Consider the following 17,541-nt stretch of genomic DNA (forward strand, 5'->3'; position numbering starts at 1 on the left):
CACTCGCTTTTATTTCAAATTAGAAGAGATGAACCAGCTTGTGGATTCAGACGCTTGTTTGCAAGCGCAGTAAAAAGAGAACAGCTCCGTTAAAAGGAAGGACACGTTTCCCCATGGGGCCGGTGCCAGATGCTGGGCACCAGCAGGGGCCAGCGGCCTGATGCAGCCACTGCCAGGCTCCTGCCGCCTTCTCAGGGCGAGAAGCGTTCCCATACGCTCCGCAGGGCCGAGCCCCTCTGCCCCGGGGCCGCTCCGCTCCGGGACCCCGCCGGACGCCCCTGCTCCGCCCACCACGGCCTCCCGCCCGTGGGGCCCCGCCCCCTCGCCTTTGGCTCCGCCTGCCGTTCGTCCCCTCCGTTTTGGCCCTAGCCGCCGCCCGTAGGCCGCGTGACGCGCCGCGCCCTCTCATTGGCTGATTCAATAGTCGCGGGCTACTTGAACGACGAGAGCGGCGCCGCGGCGCGGGACTCGGCGGCCGCCGGCACGAGTGGCGCCCATCCCCCGCCCGGCGGCGCCCGCCTCCCCGCTCCGGCCGTCCCCGTTCTCCTCCGGCGGCGCTCACCCGCGGCCGCGACGATGTTGACGGGGCAGGAGAACCAGGAGAACGTTCCTCCGGGCGGCAAAGCGCCGCCGGGTGGCAAAGCGCCGCCGCCCAGCACCGCCGGCGCCCGCGTGGCGCTGGGGCTGCTGCGGGGCGCCCAGCAGCGGCCCGGGCTCCCGCTGCAGGTGAGAGGGGACGGGGGGCGGCGGGGGGGCGCCATCTTGGGGCGGCGGGAGCTGTCAGCGGTGGCTGTCAGCGGCCGGGCCGGGCTCTCGGCGGCGCTGACGGGCCGCTTTCCCCCCAGGCGGCACGGAGCGGCGGTGAGGGCCATGGCGCGGCGGCGGGCCGGCCGATCGGCGGGCAGCAGCCCTTCACCATCCACGTGGATGAGCCGGACGGGGAGCAGCGGCGGCGGGGTGCCCCGGCGACCCAGAAGGAGGAGGCGGCGGCGGCGCTGGGGCTGCGTGCGGCCGTCTGCGCCCTGGGGGAGCGGCGGCCCTTGGCGCCCCTGGGCAACGCCATGGAGCTGAGCTTCGGTACGTGACACACGCACCCCTCCCGGTGCTCCGGTAACCTACCGGTTCCCCATGCCCGGGGCTCGGCTGGTGTCCCGCCCGCCGAGCTGCAGGCCCGCCGGGAGGGCAGCGCTGCCCCGGGCCCTTGGTGCGCTCTGCGGACCCCGTCCCACCCACCTGCTCCCTCTGCAGCAGCCCCGGGCAGTTGCCCGGGTCTGCAGGGCCCTTCCCCCAAGAAGCGCGGACATGGGCAGGGCTGGGCCGAGGTGTTACCTCAGGGGGAATGACTGCCAGAGCAAACTGGAGGAGGAACTGCAGATCCTGAAGCTGTTTGGGTCGTAGGCTGGTTTGGTTCGCCTCAGAAGATAATTTTTCAGTTGCCAAAACCGATTTGGTTCCTTTGAGCCTGCCGTTACGATACAGCGGCTTTTCTATCCACCTATCAATTACATGAGCCTCTATGCTTCTATCCCCTGGTCTTTGTGGGTGGTTTTATGCTTTTAACCTGAACTACTGGTACCTCATGAGAGAAACCAGATTACAGACAGGAAGAGCAGCCCTTAAAACCTCACCCTTTGCTACTGCCATAAAGTTAGAAGGGGATTTTACTCAGGCAGGTCCTGAGGCTTATTGGACTTTTCTCCCAGGTAATAATACCTTGTACGGGTGCAAGTGTTTTGAGCTTTTCCCAGTATATAAGAAACGGGAGTAACACATGCATGAGTATCTGAGGGCTGATTTCATCATGGTCTACTTCTGCAGTCTATAAAAAGCTCTGGTACCCTAGCCCTGATTTAGGCCACAACAGCTAAGCTTTCAGGATTCACACTTCTGTAACAAGGTAACACAGGATGCAGTGAGCACTACATAATTGCGAAGGAGTTTTCCATCCCTTTATCCTTAGGGAGAAGAAGAGAAAGGGAAATGGGAAGCTTCCTTGTTGCAGTGACATTTTGGCTTCCCTAGAGCCCCCTCAAACCCTAGTCTAGTTGAGTGACAGTCTGCCCTCACTGCCTGCCTAGAAGGCAAGAGAGTCAGCAGTCCTGCAGAGCCACCGTGACGTGCCACAGAATAGGGTACTTCCCCGTGCTGCGAGGCAGTGGTCTGATGGTGCCCATTTTAACATGGCTATTACCTTCTGCTTAGGTTCCCCAAGTATTATGGATATTTCAATAACCTCAGAAGCAGAAGAGAAAAAACCAAACGTTAATAATGTGCCAGACTATATCGGCGATATCCATACGTACCTTAGGGAAATGGAGGTGAGCTGCTGTCTTTTTATTTGCATATAGCTTGTGGGGGAGAAATTTGGGATTGAGAAATGCATCTAAACGTTAGCTACTACTACAGTGACTAAATTAAAGCTTGTTAGAAATCGAGAAATAAGATGCTTGTCCACTGCTGTGAACACAAGACTGGTTTCTTGTGATAAAGTTGATTGTGCCATGCACTGAGCAGAAGCTGGAAAGCAAGATTATTGAAATATAACTTAATGATCCTAGACTTACCATTGTTTACTTCTGATCTGTTTAAACTGTGGTAAATAGAGCTTAAACAGTTGCTTCCCTACTGGCATTTAGTCCAAACTCAATCTTATCTGTCATCTAAACCTACAGGTGAAATGCAAGCCTAAAATGGGTTACATGAAGAAGCAACCTGATATCACAAACAACATGCGGGCTATTCTTGTGGACTGGCTGGTGGAAGTTGGAGAAGAATACAAATTACAGAATGAAACCCTGCACTTAGCTGTAAATTACATTGATAGGTTTCTTTCTTCAATGTCTGTTTTGAGAGGAAAACTTCAGCTTGTGGGTACTGCAGCTATGCTGCTTGCATCGTAAGTGAAATCACTTAATTTAAATTTCCACCTGCCGGTCTCATACCGCTGGAAATCTTGTGGCTATCACTTTTATGAGCCAGAGTGACTCGGGAGGGTTTCACACTAGACGAAAAATCGGGAGTTATCCACCTAGAAGCTTGGCAGTTTATATGAAACACTGCAAGCAAGGTTCTAGGCTATCTTTGTAGGCTGCCCTAATGTGAGGATTCATTAGTTCTACCTGCAGCAGCAGAAGGCTTCTAAACAGTATTTGACGGAATATGCACAAGGCATGTGACAAGAAAGTTTCGCTTGCACCAATTATTAGTTTAGTGAGTTCTTCTGAAATTTCAATAACTGAGTCCCAAATTGCTTAGTGCTAAAATATCGGGCTATTGTAGCTCTGTAACTTCAAATTCTGCTGATTCAACAGTTACTGAACCAAGTGCAGCAAACTTGTTGGGTAATAGTGTCCAGCTACTTCACAAGTCAGCATTTAAATTAGCCCACTGGCTTTCATTAAATGTTGCTGGTTGTCTGGTTTTCTAGTACCCAATCACTTGCTCATAACTATTTTTCCTGGCAGAAAGTTTGAAGAAATCTACCCTCCTGAAGTAGCAGAGTTTGTCTACATCACAGATGACACCTATACCAAGAAGCAGGTTCTAAGGATGGAGCACTTAATTTTGAAGGTTTTGTCGTTTGACTTGGCAGCTCCAACAATCAACCAGTTCCTCACTCAGTATTTTCTACATCAGCAGACAAACGCTAAAGTGGAGAGCCTGTCAATGGTAAGTAAGAATTACTAGCTTGGCCTGTGTGTAACTAGAGAGTTCTATTACTATTAATGCACTGTACAATCTCTGTTTGCTAGTCCTAGTAGAAAAGAAAAGAAATGCTAAAGGATTTTTCAGTCCAGGCTTCCCCGCCTCCTTTTATTTTTACATGTGTAGTCTCTCTAGGAGAGTTGTGGAGAGCGTGTATGGTATGATGCGTGCTCCAGAAGTGGTGCCACACCACTGGAAACTCACACTCCTATTGGTACTTTCTGTTTGAGCTACTCCATTCCTATGGCAGGCTGGCACTTGGACTGCCTAAAGCACACACACTTACTCAGAGTGGGCAGAGATTGATGAACTTTAATTTGGGGGTTGTTTCACTGTTTCCATCTTTCTTATCTGAAACTGCCAAAACCTACCCCCCCACTTTAGCTAAAAAAGGACTTTTGCTTTGGTTTTCCCCTCAACAAGCAGTGAGCTCTAAATCCAGAGGCTAATTTCTAAAGCAGATAACATTTCAGTTAAAGTGATATTAAATCCTAACTGTAGGGCAGGTACCAGAGCTCCCAAATAGAAGCCTTTGTCTCACTGTGTCAAGGTCGACCTGACCACACTCTTCCCTCTAAATCTTATATACCTCGAAATATAAAAATGTGGTGTTGAAAAAGCATGCGCTGGGAACACCGACAGGACCTAACTGTAGATGTTAAAAGAGAAAGTAAGTGGAAACTAGTAAAAGCTGTTCCTCCAACTCACAGCAGGATTGGAAGCTTAAAATCATGTTCTAGTGCACCCGGTAAATGCTCTTCTACTTTGTTTCAGAAGCAGATGATTCCCTTTTTCTTGTTTCCCTTGCAGTACCTTGGGGAGCTGAGTCTAATTGATGCTGATCCTTACCTAAAATACTTGCCATCAATTATTGCTGCTGCAGCATTTCACCTAGCAGGCTATACAATCACTGGACAGACTTGGGTATGTAGCACTAAAACCTGAGCCTTCGCTCTCCTTTATGCATGTTTAGTGTATCCGTACGCAGTTCTGAACGCTGGGGCCTCTGCTGCAGGGATCGCAGCCCCTCCACACTCCTAGCCTCTTACCACAGGGAGCAATCCCTAATTATTTGAAAAACGGGGTGGGGGACACAACACACATCTTTTATTGGAAGGAAGAGGCATCTACTGATGTGCTCTGCTTTTGGTGACCCTTCTCAGAGCTGTAAGAGTTTCCTTGCAATGAGGAAGTGGGCAGTAAGAAAGCCTAAGCAAGGGAGGCAAGGAACACCTGTTGGGAATATGATAGTCTTCAGGATTACTGTAAATCTACATGAACCGCTAAAATCTGAGCAGTGAGTATAGAACTGCTTTGTGCTTGACGAAGCAACGCTCTGCCAACCTACTAGAACAACAGTTTCAACAGGAAGCTAAAAACACCAGTGGTCGTCAGCAAACAGAAATTTTCAAATGTCCCTCTTTCCTTTCCTTTTTCCCTCAGCCTGAATCCCTGTGCAAAGTAACCGGCTACACCCTTGAAGACATCAAGCCTTGCCTCATGGACCTACACAAGACCTACCTCAAAGCAGCACAGCACACACAACAGTCCATAAGGGAAAAGTACAAGAGTACAAAGTGAGTATCTGTAGGGATGTACGAGAAGCTGGTATGTTACACCTGAGCTGTCCTAGCACGTAACCGCTTCACGGGGTGCGGGGGTGTATCTTGAGTTTTCAGTCAGACTCAACTGACCAAACCTACTACATGAGATGATGATGAGAGTCCCCAGGTTTTTGCGCCGTGTTTTGTGGAGCGATAACTTGCCGCCAGACCTGCTATTGCTACCCAAACTGTCTGGTAGAAACTGGAGGAATTTTTCTTGACGTTCCTACAGTTGGTAGGCGGGAGATGGTACCTAATGCTCCTAAAAATCTGTGTAGCAGCAGCTGACAAGCCCTAAAATGTCTCCTGGCTGTGCCTTGTGAGAGACGTGCTTTGCTGCAGAATGTATGCACTGCTTTATGGCACAGAGCACTTGAGCAAGATGACATCCTGCCTCTTTTTTTTTTTTTTTTTTTTTTTCCCTCTCCAGGTACCATGGAGTATCGCTTATTGACCCACCAGAGACACTAAACGTATTGTAATAATCAAGAGACTGATCTTTTTAAAAGATGTATATTACAAGAAAATGATGTATAGTTTTAAATGTGGTTCAAAATTCTAGATGTGATCACTTGGAATATTAATACAGGTTTTGATGAGCTTAATTATGAAGTTAGTTTTATGTGGTTTTAATGTAAATCTTTTGTACATGCAATCTTGTTAAAATATTTAGCTGGGGTTTTATAAAAATGTTTTCTTCAAGCACGGAAATAACCATGCAGACCAAGTGAAGTCTGAGACTGCTTATCTAATTATAGACTAAACATTAATATTAGCAGTGCATTATTTTATAGTAGGGCTTTTTCTCCAAGTAAGAATGATGTGGACTCCACAGCAGTATTTGTAGCATTTTTATGCTGTCTAGTTTAAACTGAGACTTAGTATAGATCCAAAATGTGGCTTAATGGCTATAATACTGGAAGAAAACATATAGCCATGAGGAGAACACCTTGCTGGAATTGATTCTGAGGCTCTTTAGGACGTGCAGTGATTGCTACGTAATGTATTGCCAGATCTCCATCAGGTTAAAGGTTAACACTGATGCAGGGACTGCAGGGTTAAAACTAGTATATCAGTTCATACTTCTCTCTTCCAGGACGTAGGAAATGGTCTTGCTACAGGTATTTTCTAGTCAATGTGTAAAACTGATACTAATTTAAACCCACAGAATTCCCACTGATGTGTTAGCTGTCCTGAAAGCCCATCGATACCTACTAAAAAATTTATAGCCATCAGTCTGCTTACCTACTACCACTTGAGGGGTGGCGGAGGGATTAAACTGCAGGAGGGTGAACTACTGCTCTGTGCCTCCAGGAGGAGGGAACGTCTTCTGGCATGGATGGGCTGTGTATAGAATGGTACGAATTCTGTACACTTTTTGCTTGGAAAGGGTTCCTCTGCAGCATGCAGCAAAAATGAAGACTAACTGGTGTAATTTTTCCTTAGTTGTAGAACCATTACATGAGCGAACTAGCAAATAATCGTATTAGATCAAGGGGACGTTTACCTTCAACCTGTGTAAATGGAGTGATGCTGCCCTGCACCTGCTGTTCTTTGCATGTAAAGCAGTGAGTGCATGGAAATGGGTGTAATTAAGCCATTTCCAGGTTGGCTAATAAACAGCTTTTACATCTGACATTAGTGGTCTTGCCAATACTTTAAAACCAGTTGAGGGGTAGTACTACCACCTTAAACTGGCATTCATTTCCAAAGCTTTTTGGCAACGGCTGTCCTGTGAAACCTGTGCCACTTCAACTTGATTCAATGCTGTCTGTCTGGTTATCTGGACACCCAACAACTAGCAGGATAAATTCTTCACAGATGTTGAACAGCTGTTATGGTGTGGGCTATTTAAAATAAATTTTTAAAAAATCACCAGCCCTCTGTCAAGCTGACAAATGTTACGGTGAAACAACTCGCACAGCTTGAGTCAGTAACTGAAAATGTGCTATTCTGCCCTCACCCCTGCTCTGCAGCCCAAGCCCTCCGTGGTCCAGCTCGGTTATAAAACTGATCCACTCAAGTGGTGGTGGCTTACCCAGTCAAGACAAAAGTACGCAGCAGAGGCTGCCTTTTTTGGTCAATGCGAGCTTTTTAGGATGCACTTTGACTTTTATATGTGTTCTAATATTTAATGAAGAACTGTATTTCATTGGTCTACCACATTCTCTGATAGCCTTTACTTAGCTTAGTTTCATTAGGTTGCCACTGAAAAGCTAAAACTATTTGGGAAAAACCTGTGCAGTGGATCGTGTCTGGTGCTTAGTGTTGGGAATGCTCTAACGCTGACTGGCTGTTATTCTTTGAAGACAATAGAGCACAGCGCTCTTCCTGAGAAACCGGGTTCTGCCTTCCCCTTCTTTTTTTGTGGTGTATGCTGGAAACTGTCCAAGACCACTGAGAAACATGAACACTGGAAGAGGAGTAAGTTAGAGGAAGCTTGTGAATTATTCTCCCCAGAAAAGAGCAAGTAGCAGTACTTAAGTGGAAGAATTTCAGCAGTTTATAGTATTAATTTACTATGTAATGAAATGTCTCCTTGCTCTATTTGCAGTGGAACTTGTTCTTCTACTGGTCCCACAGCACAGGAAAAAAAAAATCTCCCTTGCTCCCTGAGCTTTGCTTTCAACATACCAATACAACTTCCTCTGCAGCCTAAAAATATGCTTTGGTGATGGGCTGGCCCCTCTGCCCAGTATAATGATGTTCCTCCTTCCTCACTGCCAGCTTCTGCAGGAAGCAGCATCTTTTTCATCTTCTCATTTTCCAAAATTAAGATGGGATGATTCTAGCTCTTGCTACTAAGCTTTGAACAAAATATCCCAGGTTGTACTGTACTACTGTTTTGCCTATCCAGTTTAACTTCTAATCCTTCCCAAATAGCCTCTGAGGCATGCAGGGTAGGAGATGTGTGTGAAGAGAGAAATGGCAGTGCAAAGAATACTGTTGGTCTTCCTGAAGAAGGTTAAGGTCTTGTGGTACTGCAGAAGAAACTGAATCTTCACTCATTTGTGTACTCCTGACAGTGACTTTGGGTTGGAAGAACTGCCACTAAGAAAACGCACTGGTTTAGTTCCTGGAGGAATGGGGCTTTTGGTGTTTGTCCCCTTCTGAAGTAGCACAACTTGATTAAAGCTTTGCTTGGCAGGGAGCCATTTTTTATTTTTTACATTAAATTCTAAACCTGGTTTGGGGAATGTAGTATCTGCAACAGTAACTTCTCTCCTGTTCCTATTTTATGAAATACTAAGGTCAGATGTAAAATAGTCCTACTTTGCTCTTGTAAATATGTGCATGTTTCCAATTTGACTTGGTTTTTCAACAAAGTGGCTAGGTCAGGTATTTTGGAAGCCTCCTCGCCTCTTTGTTTTGCCCAATTCCAAATTCAGAGCATAGTTCTTTGAATATAGTTGAAAAAGCATTCCTGTCTGTTGCATGTAATATTTAATTAAACTTTTTAAGAAACTCCATTGCTGAAGTACCAGTTGCTTCTCTCTGAAAGTTTTGCAGTTAAGTACGTGCATTTCTGCTGATTTTTATACAAAGCTGTTTCAGTAAAAGGTAAGATGTGGAGTGACACAGGCAAAGTCTCACACACAGCACACCCCTTCCCCTGTGAAGAACATTCCAAGGTATGAAACACTTCAAGGTGTGGTAATAGCTATTGTAATTAAAAGAAGCTTTTCCTGGCATTAAACTTGAGCTATAATTCCTTTTACAACCCAAACTCTGACTACAGGCAGCTCGCTTCAGTAATGGCAGAGGCTGGTTTGTTAAAAACCTACATCTTGCATCTACAGTGCAAGGTGTAGAACTTGAGTCAGTTCAAGATGCTAACCATGGAATTTGCATTACATGCAAAATTTTTTTTATTTATGGCTGTGTACAATCAAATTATAAAATATACATAAAAGCATGACCCTATCTGGGGGGGGAGGAGATAAAATTATCTACAAAAGTTCAGTAACAATAGACCAACTTATGTACTATACGGCATTTCTGAAGGAGGGATGATGGTTTCAATGAGCAGCTCTCTTCTTTTTTCTCCTTTTGTTAAATGCTTTCTTACTTGTAGTTTCTTGTTTTGAGCTGGTCTGTGTTCTGTGAGCAAACAACATTTGTATCAAAGAAGCATACTGAATAGTTTTATTTCAAAAGAAGATTGGCTGATCATCCATAACAGGGCCACCATCCACCATGCTCAACGCAAAGGCCAAACTTTGTTTCTAGAAAGTGCACTACAGGCAACAAGGAGGGTTTCCATGGCTAGCGTAGGGATACAGCAATAAATCTTACTTCTTGGAGATCAAACTTAAGATTAGCTGTAGCATAGCATGTAGAATCTCTGCAGCACCTCTAAAGAGCAGCTGATTCACATCCACTTTTATTCTCTCACTCCCTTTAGAATGATCATTAGTCAAATATCTATGACTGTTTCAGACAGCCAGGATGCCTGGCCTCCTAGGACAGGAGCAAACGAGCCTGGATTTAAATTTCCTCTGTCTTGGCTGTCTGCGTAGTCCCCTTGATCAACCAAGACCTTTCTTGGCCTTGCCAAAATCCTGTGCTTCCTGAAAACACTACAAACTCCTTTCCCCTCCTGATTTCACATGATGGTTACCTTGTTTTCTTTGGTAGTTCCTGTGGTTCCAGAATGACAACTTCTTCCTCTTCACTGTCGGACAGTACAATAGGTTCATCTAAAAGAACCAAACAAACCAACCACAAACTGGTGGTAAGTTTTGTACAAACACATAACTAATAACCACAGCATTTTTAAAGAAACAGAGTGACTAGTGTTTAATTTGGAGCCCTCCGTATACCACAGAAATCAAGTTTTCTTTTAAACAACCAGGTGACGTGAAAGTAGCAAATGGGTGTAATTCAAGTGGAAAGTGGCTACAATGGTCCTCCTTTCTTGCTACGACTTAATACAGTGATATAGTAAGCATATCTGAGATCAAGATAAATAAAATACTTACCCTTAGTTTCCCTCATCGTACTTGTATCCTCAGTTTCTATTTTCTCACATTCAAAAGCAGTAACCTCACTTTCACCTTCCTCTTCCACTGCTTCTTCCTTCTCGGATTCTTCAAGGTCTCCCCAGGAGTTCTCCATTCCTTCCCCAATTTGGGCTGTCCCAGGAGTGTGCAATATTGGTTTGGCAAAACTGAAGTAGTTAAGAAAAATCTTGGTGTTTGATGGTAAACTCTTTGTATTCTGAGAGCAAACCAGTTGGTTTTTTTAAGCTGTATCTTTTCTCCCCAGCGGAGAACATCCTTAAAGGGGAGTTGAGAGAGACTACTTCTTCTCCAGTTCCTGTCACCATGAGCCACTTCAGACCTCAGTTTTGCACTTTATGCTAGGAATTAAGTTACCTAAAAGCAGTTGGAACCCAAACCAACGTGATGTTGATGTTTCCTCTGCAGGCTAGACAGCATCCTAAGCTGTGAGGAATCTTGGATGTGTGTTTAGCTTCTAGGAGTGCTAACGCAGGGGTGGGAAGCCTGGTTTTCCCCTGAATAATACAACAGAAAAGATACACTTCTGAAGGAGGGCCGGCTTTAGTGATGATTTCTTCTGCTTGTTCTTCCACGTTGTTAGTATCAACAGCGGCGCTTTCCATTTTGAAGGCAGTGATCTTTTGATTCGGTATAGATTCTGCAAAGCCGAACTTCCCACCTTCTTTCCTAGTCATTCAGTGACAGACATTATTTCAGGATGTTTCACACTTAAAAATGCTTTCTCTTTTCAAGTTCAAATATATGAATACTTGCTATTTAAAACAAAGATGAAAACAATTTGCTGTTCAAGCTACAGCTTGACATTACTTTTTAGTATGTTTCTTAAAAATACCCATTTCCCTTCCTTCCCAACACACTCACCTAACCTTTTGGTCATTCTCCAAGGCTTTTTGAATTAGTTCTGTTATTTCTGCAACCTTAACAGCTGTTATTTTACTGCATCTCAGAACCTGTTTGTTATAGATACAGCAACAGTTTACAATCACCAAGGCAAGATGTTTTTAACTAAAACAGTAAAACATTACAGAGGTCACAAACACTTAAAATAAAATACAGCACCTTAGTATGAGGAACTGGATATACTACAAGTTGATACAAGAGAAAGACTGGTCATGCCAAAGATTTACCTGATCCTTTACCAGCATAATCCCTCCACTGGACTGGATAGTACAAATTTCACGGTGTTTATTCATGGCAATTACAAGGAGGCCATCCATTACACTTTCCTCACGTTCACTTGGATCCACCAATAAATAGGTCCTAGAATCAAATTTTTAAATATAAGGCAACAGTAAAAGTTTGAGGTGAGTTACTACCCTTAAAACAATTAATCAAGGAATTGATTTATGTAATTACAGGTATATTTCCCCAAAAAAGTTTTTCTATGTCATCTGTGGAAAGCTGCTGGTTAGTTACGCTGTGCAGAACACAGAAATAGCTCCCCATGGCATCTCACTTCAGATAAAGTGTTTCAAGAAATTGGCTTGTCAATATAAACATTTTTAGTACTCTTCTAGGTTGAAAATAAATTCTGCAGAATTGACAATAAGCTGTTTCTCAAAAGACTTAAAAATCTTACCCTTGCTGGAAGAAAGCAAAACTGACACAAATAGGCATGTGGTGGATACTCAAGGGGACAGGATCTCGTTCCTCAGGAGTGTACTTTGAAAAGAATTAGCCCAGAAGACAATTATTTGCAAAACACATTTAATTTTAAAATTACACGCTGTACAAAGATAGTTAAAGAAATAGAAAACAAAGAAAAAAAGGCTAGCAATTGTTTAGTCATCTAAATATTAAAAAATCTTTTTACTCTTCTTGTGCAATTTTTACTGTTTACTACCTACATAGGTAAACTGAGCACATTCATCAGCCTTATGCTTGATTTGGTCAAAATACTGTAAAATATTTATCTTTTGCAATTAATATTCCCATAAACTGAGGCTGATAAAATTTTGTATTCAGCAGGCTTCCTTACTACCCTTTCACATTTTGAAGAGCAACACATCTATCCTAAACCTTAAGTATCTTGGAGTTTATCTGCTTACACAAACATTTAATTCTCCCTTTTAAATAGAAAGGAACAGCTACCTGTGATGCCAAAACATTTATCGTAATCCAGTACAACTTACCACAGTTACTTCCTCTCCTTGCACAGACACATCTGGTCTGCGAAAATGACACAGAGCTACAATTCCTGCTATGCTGGCAGCATCAATAATGTTACCATCGTGATTTAACAGGTGCAGGTCCAGACGAATTTGCCAAACCTGAGAAAAAACATATACAGCTGCATGGTAATTTGTGATGCAATTCTACAGAAGTTACTGTTTTTCAAAATAATTTCTTTTTTTGAACCATAAAAAGAACCAGCATATATTATTCAGGTCTTTGCTGAAGAAGATGAAAAACCTTGGTATATTCCAAGATATCCAGTGTGCTAGACTTAATTATGACAAAATACCTAACACTTAAGTACAATTTAAACTTTATTCTGCGAAGAAATATTTGAGTGTGCAGGGTCTCAACTACTTCAGAAAGCCTATGTAGATATGTACGTTAAAAATACCTATGAAGTCAGATGTACGGATCCTTACATTTACCTAAAATCAGAACTTCTAATTTCCAAAACAAGATAGAGGCCACCTTAAAATCAGACAAGATGTATCTTTTAGTTTAAAACTACTTGAAATTAGTAGGTTTTCATACCTTTTCACCAGCAACAACACAGAGAGATTCAGTATCTATACATTTGGAATTTCTCAGGCATCGTTCTATTAGTCTGTTCAGTTTCACCAGTAACTCAGGTTGTCTGTTAAAAGAAAATTAACCCAAATTGAATATATACTTACATGTTTCAAAACAGTGGCTCTTATGTCATCCTTGTTTAGTCTTTTTAAGAAACCTACATACCTGCCAGGCTCAAAACCGGGTGCAGCCATTGGCGAAAGCTCAAGATTAAAGAAAAGTATACCTTCTGTAGGACGATTTGGCTTGGGGGGAACAAGTTCACACGAGACTTGTGCAAGAATCCTGCGAAGGCACATAAACCACTAAGTCATGGGATTTAGCAGGAAAAAACCTCCTACTGCTAGAAATAAAATACATACTTTGCAAAAGCATGCGTTTAGGCTTTTAATTTGTATTTCTCACTCCTGACAGTTTCTCATTCAATGCCTGTCATACATATTTAAACTCTGGTCAACAACTGAGAATCAACTGTAGAAATTAGAACATTCTCTTGTATTTTAGGATTAAAAATAGACTCAAATACATGGGAATCTATAACTAAATGTTTATCTAGTGCATACATTCCACTTTTCCACATAAGTACGTTTGATTTGTGGAAGAATGCAAAATGTAATGTGAGATCAGTGAATAAAGGGGTGAAAATTATAATCACTTTGTATTTTATAAATTATTTATAATGCACCATCAACGTGGAAATCCCATCCCTTCCCGCTTCTCCTCTATGGTTCTATCCTTTAATTGCTACGACGTTTATAGGCTTCAGTCTTTAAAATCCATTTACTGTGATCTCAGCGAGCTTTCAGACACCTAACATTCAACGCTATGCCCTCCGTTTGCTTCCCCAGGTTTGGAAACGTAACGCTTTAAAGCGAGAGCCACAGAGGCGCCTGCAAGGCTTTTCCTCAGGCCGCCAACCGCAGTACGGTCTGCCCACAGCCCAGAGGCGCCGGCCAAGCCCCCTCGCTCCCCCCCGCATCCACCTGGTCTTCCCCAGCTCCACGATGCAGCAGCCGTAGTCAGCGCCGAAGGAGATGCGCACGTTCCGGTAGTCATAGCACTGCCGCCCGTCCAGGCGCTGCGGGCCCAGAGACACACACAGAGCAGGTTAATGCGCCATCCCCGGGAAGGGGGGGGGCGGAACGGCTCTGGCCTACCGCCGGGCGGCGGCAGGTGACAGCCGCGCTAGCTCCCCACCCCGGGACGTGGAAGGGGATGGGAAAGGGGACGGGGAAGGGGAGGCCGGCGCCGCACCTTCCTCTCCTCGATGGCGCGCAGGATGAAGCGCCGCTCGCAATTGGAGAGCGGCGTCGCCTTCATGGCCTGCTGTGAGGGACAGCGCGCGCTAGAGCCAGCGGCCGCGCGCCCTGCTCACGTCATCACCACGCGGCGGCCGCGGGGCGGTGGGTGCCAGTGCGCAGGCGTCGAGCTCCCGCCGCCGGCCCCGCCCACAGGCTGTTCTCCTCAGAGCGGGCGGCGGCGCTGCCGCGGGTCTGGTTGTGAGGCGCGGCTGTGTCGGGGGGAGCGGAGGTCCTCTGCTATCGGTCATCGCCCGGTTAGAGCTCGCTGAACGATGGGTACAGGGGCCTGCTTCACCGCAGGTGCAGCTTTAGCCGCGGCTCGGAGGTCCGTTGCCCAGAGCGCAGCCCGGAACGGGGCTGCTGCAGTAGCCGCCCCATCGTGGCTCTTCGCGGCCGAAGGGGCAGAGGCCGTGTGGGCTTGTGGCAATGTGTCGTTTGTCGGGGAAACCGTCTGGAATCAAAAAAAATCCACGTGTCCCAGACATTTCGAGTGGTTAGCGCTGTTGTAGTGCCAAGTCTTCAAGATGTGTGTGCTCCTGCAGCCCCTAGAACGCAGCCAAGCTGGTAGTGCGAGCAAGGCAGTTAGTGCTGTAGACAAAAATGCAACAAAGGCCTCAAATATGTCAGAGGAACGTCCTTCCCTGTTGTTCTGAAGTTTTGCCCGTAAGTAAAAAAGGCCTTTACAAGTGGCTTTTATGCTTAGTTTGAGTTAAAACAAGAAAATTGATTACTGTGTCTTCCCAACAATGTTAAATCTCAGATGCTCTGATTTTCTCACACAAAACTGTTGAAATATCCCAGTTATGTCTTTTTAAACCTTGTTAAAATGCTGAAGTTCTAGTGCAAACTAAAAAGTGAGTCACATTTCAGAAACTCCAGGGTTGTGCGAGGACAAGTGCTGTCTGATTTTTCCATGCTGGCTTTATATTTTAAGATTAGGACAAATGAATATCTTCACAAGTATTCAGTGTAAAAGAATATTGATGAGATTACAAAAAGACCCTCTTTCTTTATGGACAAAAATAAGCAAACAGTTTTCCCAGATGGCACTACATGTGAAGCAACAATAAGAAGCAAAAAGCTTCTCTCATCACAGCTATGTGGTTGATTGGGTGTTTTCCTTGGAGCTTTAACTGGCAGTCTTTAGGTAGAAATTCTGTCTGGTTTTGATTTTTTTTTTAATTGTTTAAATTCAGTGATAATATTCATTAGTGAAGGCTTGGGGTTAAATTCTGGCTGCTTTGCAATCACTGAAGAAAAAATGTTTCCATTGGGACCAAGTTTGCTCCAGTATAGTAGCCCTTAGTCCTGCTGTGCTTTGGTTGGTGCAACTTTTACACAAAAAGTAAAGGTTAAGTACTAATGACTTGCAATCACTTAAGACTTTGTAAGAAGGAAGTTATTTTCTAAGCGCTAATTTTAATTGCAGAGTTCATTTCTGAGTTCTGAGCAGTTGGGTAAACTGTTAAACGGTGTTTCTGAATCACAGAAAACAAGTATATTTTGAGTTGTTTATTATTAGCAGACATATAATGTGTAAAATAAACCTTGGGAAACACTTGTGGAAATATTTTGGCAAATAAGTAAGTTGAATAACAAAAAAGGCAGGCTTCTGAAAGAAGTAGGATGTAACCATACATCCTACATATGCAAGCTTTGCATTTTGAATGTCTGATTTAAACTTTTTGCCCAGTATGTTACTGTAAATCCTTTCCTAGCACACTAATACATGTCATTTGTTGTACTGAAATACTCATGTTGCTTTCACAGAAACTCACTGCAAATTTCAGATGATTTAGTTGCACTGAGGAAGTATTTTATTTGTGTGTTCAAGTAAACCCAAGCTAAAGCCATAAATAACCACTTTGAATACTTTTTCTTACATCTTTGTGTGCTATCATTTTGTATTTGTCCATGTACTTATTAGGAGCCCATTTTCACCCATGTTGTAAGTCACAGTATTTGTGGGAAGCAGGATTGTGAAATATTTCTGTCATTTTATAATATAAAAAGAGATCTGAAATCTTTTTACATCTAATTGAACAGATTTTGCTTGGTAAGCATAGTCCTGCTTACTATATGTTGCCTTTTCAGCAGATACCAGGATGGTTAAAGTCTGCCATGAGGAACTTTAGCTGTTAGTTCAATGCTGCAAAGTTGCTGTGCTTTATTTAGATGAGATACCTCAGTCCTCAGAATCTGAGCCCTGTGTGTATTCAAAGGTACAGATGTTAGTGATAGGAGCAGTATTAAGTATTTTTTTCTGGCATGCACGCACAGCTCAAGTGGCTGAATAGAAATGAACTAGATTATTTCCTTACTGCTGTTTGTTTCTAAATTCAGATTAAAGGGCCATCCAATAAACCCACAAAATCAGTGAGGTTGTATAGGTTTCACTAGACACCTGATCTGGCAGCCAGATTATTAGTGGTGATGATATGCAACATGGAGAGATCCCTGTTTGAATTGCAGATTCGGTTTGATTCCTGATTTGGTTTGGAAAGCTGACAGCTTACAAGCAGGAAAAAATGTCTTAGTGAAACATGTCATAGGAAAGGTGGTAGGACATAGTGCCTTACTATGCCATTTTATCAGCTTACAATAAGACATAATGCACACTGAAAACATTACTTTTTCTTTTTTTTTCTTTTTTTTTTTTTTTGCATTGAAAACCAAACGTTTATTGGATAGCAGGCAAAGACCACACAGGCATGGTAAGGCTAAATTTGCAACCAGGCAGGTCTTTCTCAGACGTTGTATCTTGTTTGATTAGAATGCTAGGAACATTGATATAAACACCTCTCTTCAAGGAATAGTCTCCACCTCTGTTGCATTAACCCACATTGAATCCACCTTACCTTACTATTTATTTCCACCTTTTCCTCTGGTTTTCTTTTGGAGGAAAAAGTACAACTCACTGGATAAGTGGATAAGTGTAATGTTGGCAATCGCTATCATGAATAAATTAGCCATTAGTTTAAAAGGTGACTGAGACCATCTACTTTTTTTAGAAGAAACGAACTCTGAAGACCTGGCCTTTGTTTTCACATCTTTGATTCAGAAGAATTTCAGGATAGCTTCTTATTTGCATTGGTTTAAAGGAGCGTAGACTCATAGCCTAATTGCTTACTATCAGCTCCATTTGGAGTCATTGGTATT

At 43.8% G+C, this 17,541-nt stretch overlaps 2 protein-coding genes across 2 annotated transcripts; one reads left to right on the forward strand and one right to left on the reverse strand.

The window, feature by feature from the left end:
• The first annotated feature begins 459 nt into the window (after positions 1-459).
• CCNA2 (cyclin A2) lies at positions 460-9,123 on the forward strand. Its single transcript, XM_054825009.1, has 8 exons — positions 460-726; positions 846-1,077; positions 2,203-2,318; positions 2,673-2,896; positions 3,465-3,669; positions 4,516-4,629; positions 5,149-5,282; positions 5,740-9,123. Exons 1-8 carry the CDS (start codon positions 577-579, stop codon positions 5,789-5,791), a joined length of 1,227 nt encoding a protein of 408 aa, XP_054680984.1. The 5' UTR covers positions 460-576; the 3' UTR covers positions 5,792-9,123.
• A 37-nt stretch (positions 9,124-9,160) lies between these two features.
• Positions 9,161-14,467, reverse strand: EXOSC9 (exosome component 9). Its single transcript, XM_054825008.1, has 12 exons — positions 14,336-14,467; positions 14,065-14,159; positions 13,247-13,366; positions 13,043-13,145; positions 12,466-12,603; positions 11,913-11,995; positions 11,461-11,593; positions 11,195-11,283; positions 10,853-10,999; positions 10,292-10,479; positions 9,931-10,009; positions 9,161-9,410 (listed from the first exon to the last, which is right to left on the reverse strand). The coding sequence occupies exons 1-12, from the start codon at positions 14,399-14,401 to the stop codon at positions 9,329-9,331; spliced, it is 1,323 nt and encodes a 440-aa protein (XP_054680983.1). The 5' UTR covers positions 14,402-14,467; the 3' UTR covers positions 9,161-9,328.
• Positions 14,468-17,541: the final 3,074 nt, after the last annotated feature.

The sequence above is a fragment of the Grus americana genome, chromosome 4 (genome assembly GCF_028858705.1).
Source record: "Grus americana isolate bGruAme1 chromosome 4, bGruAme1.mat, whole genome shotgun sequence".
Taxonomy (NCBI): domain Eukaryota; kingdom Metazoa; phylum Chordata; class Aves; order Gruiformes; family Gruidae; genus Grus; species Grus americana.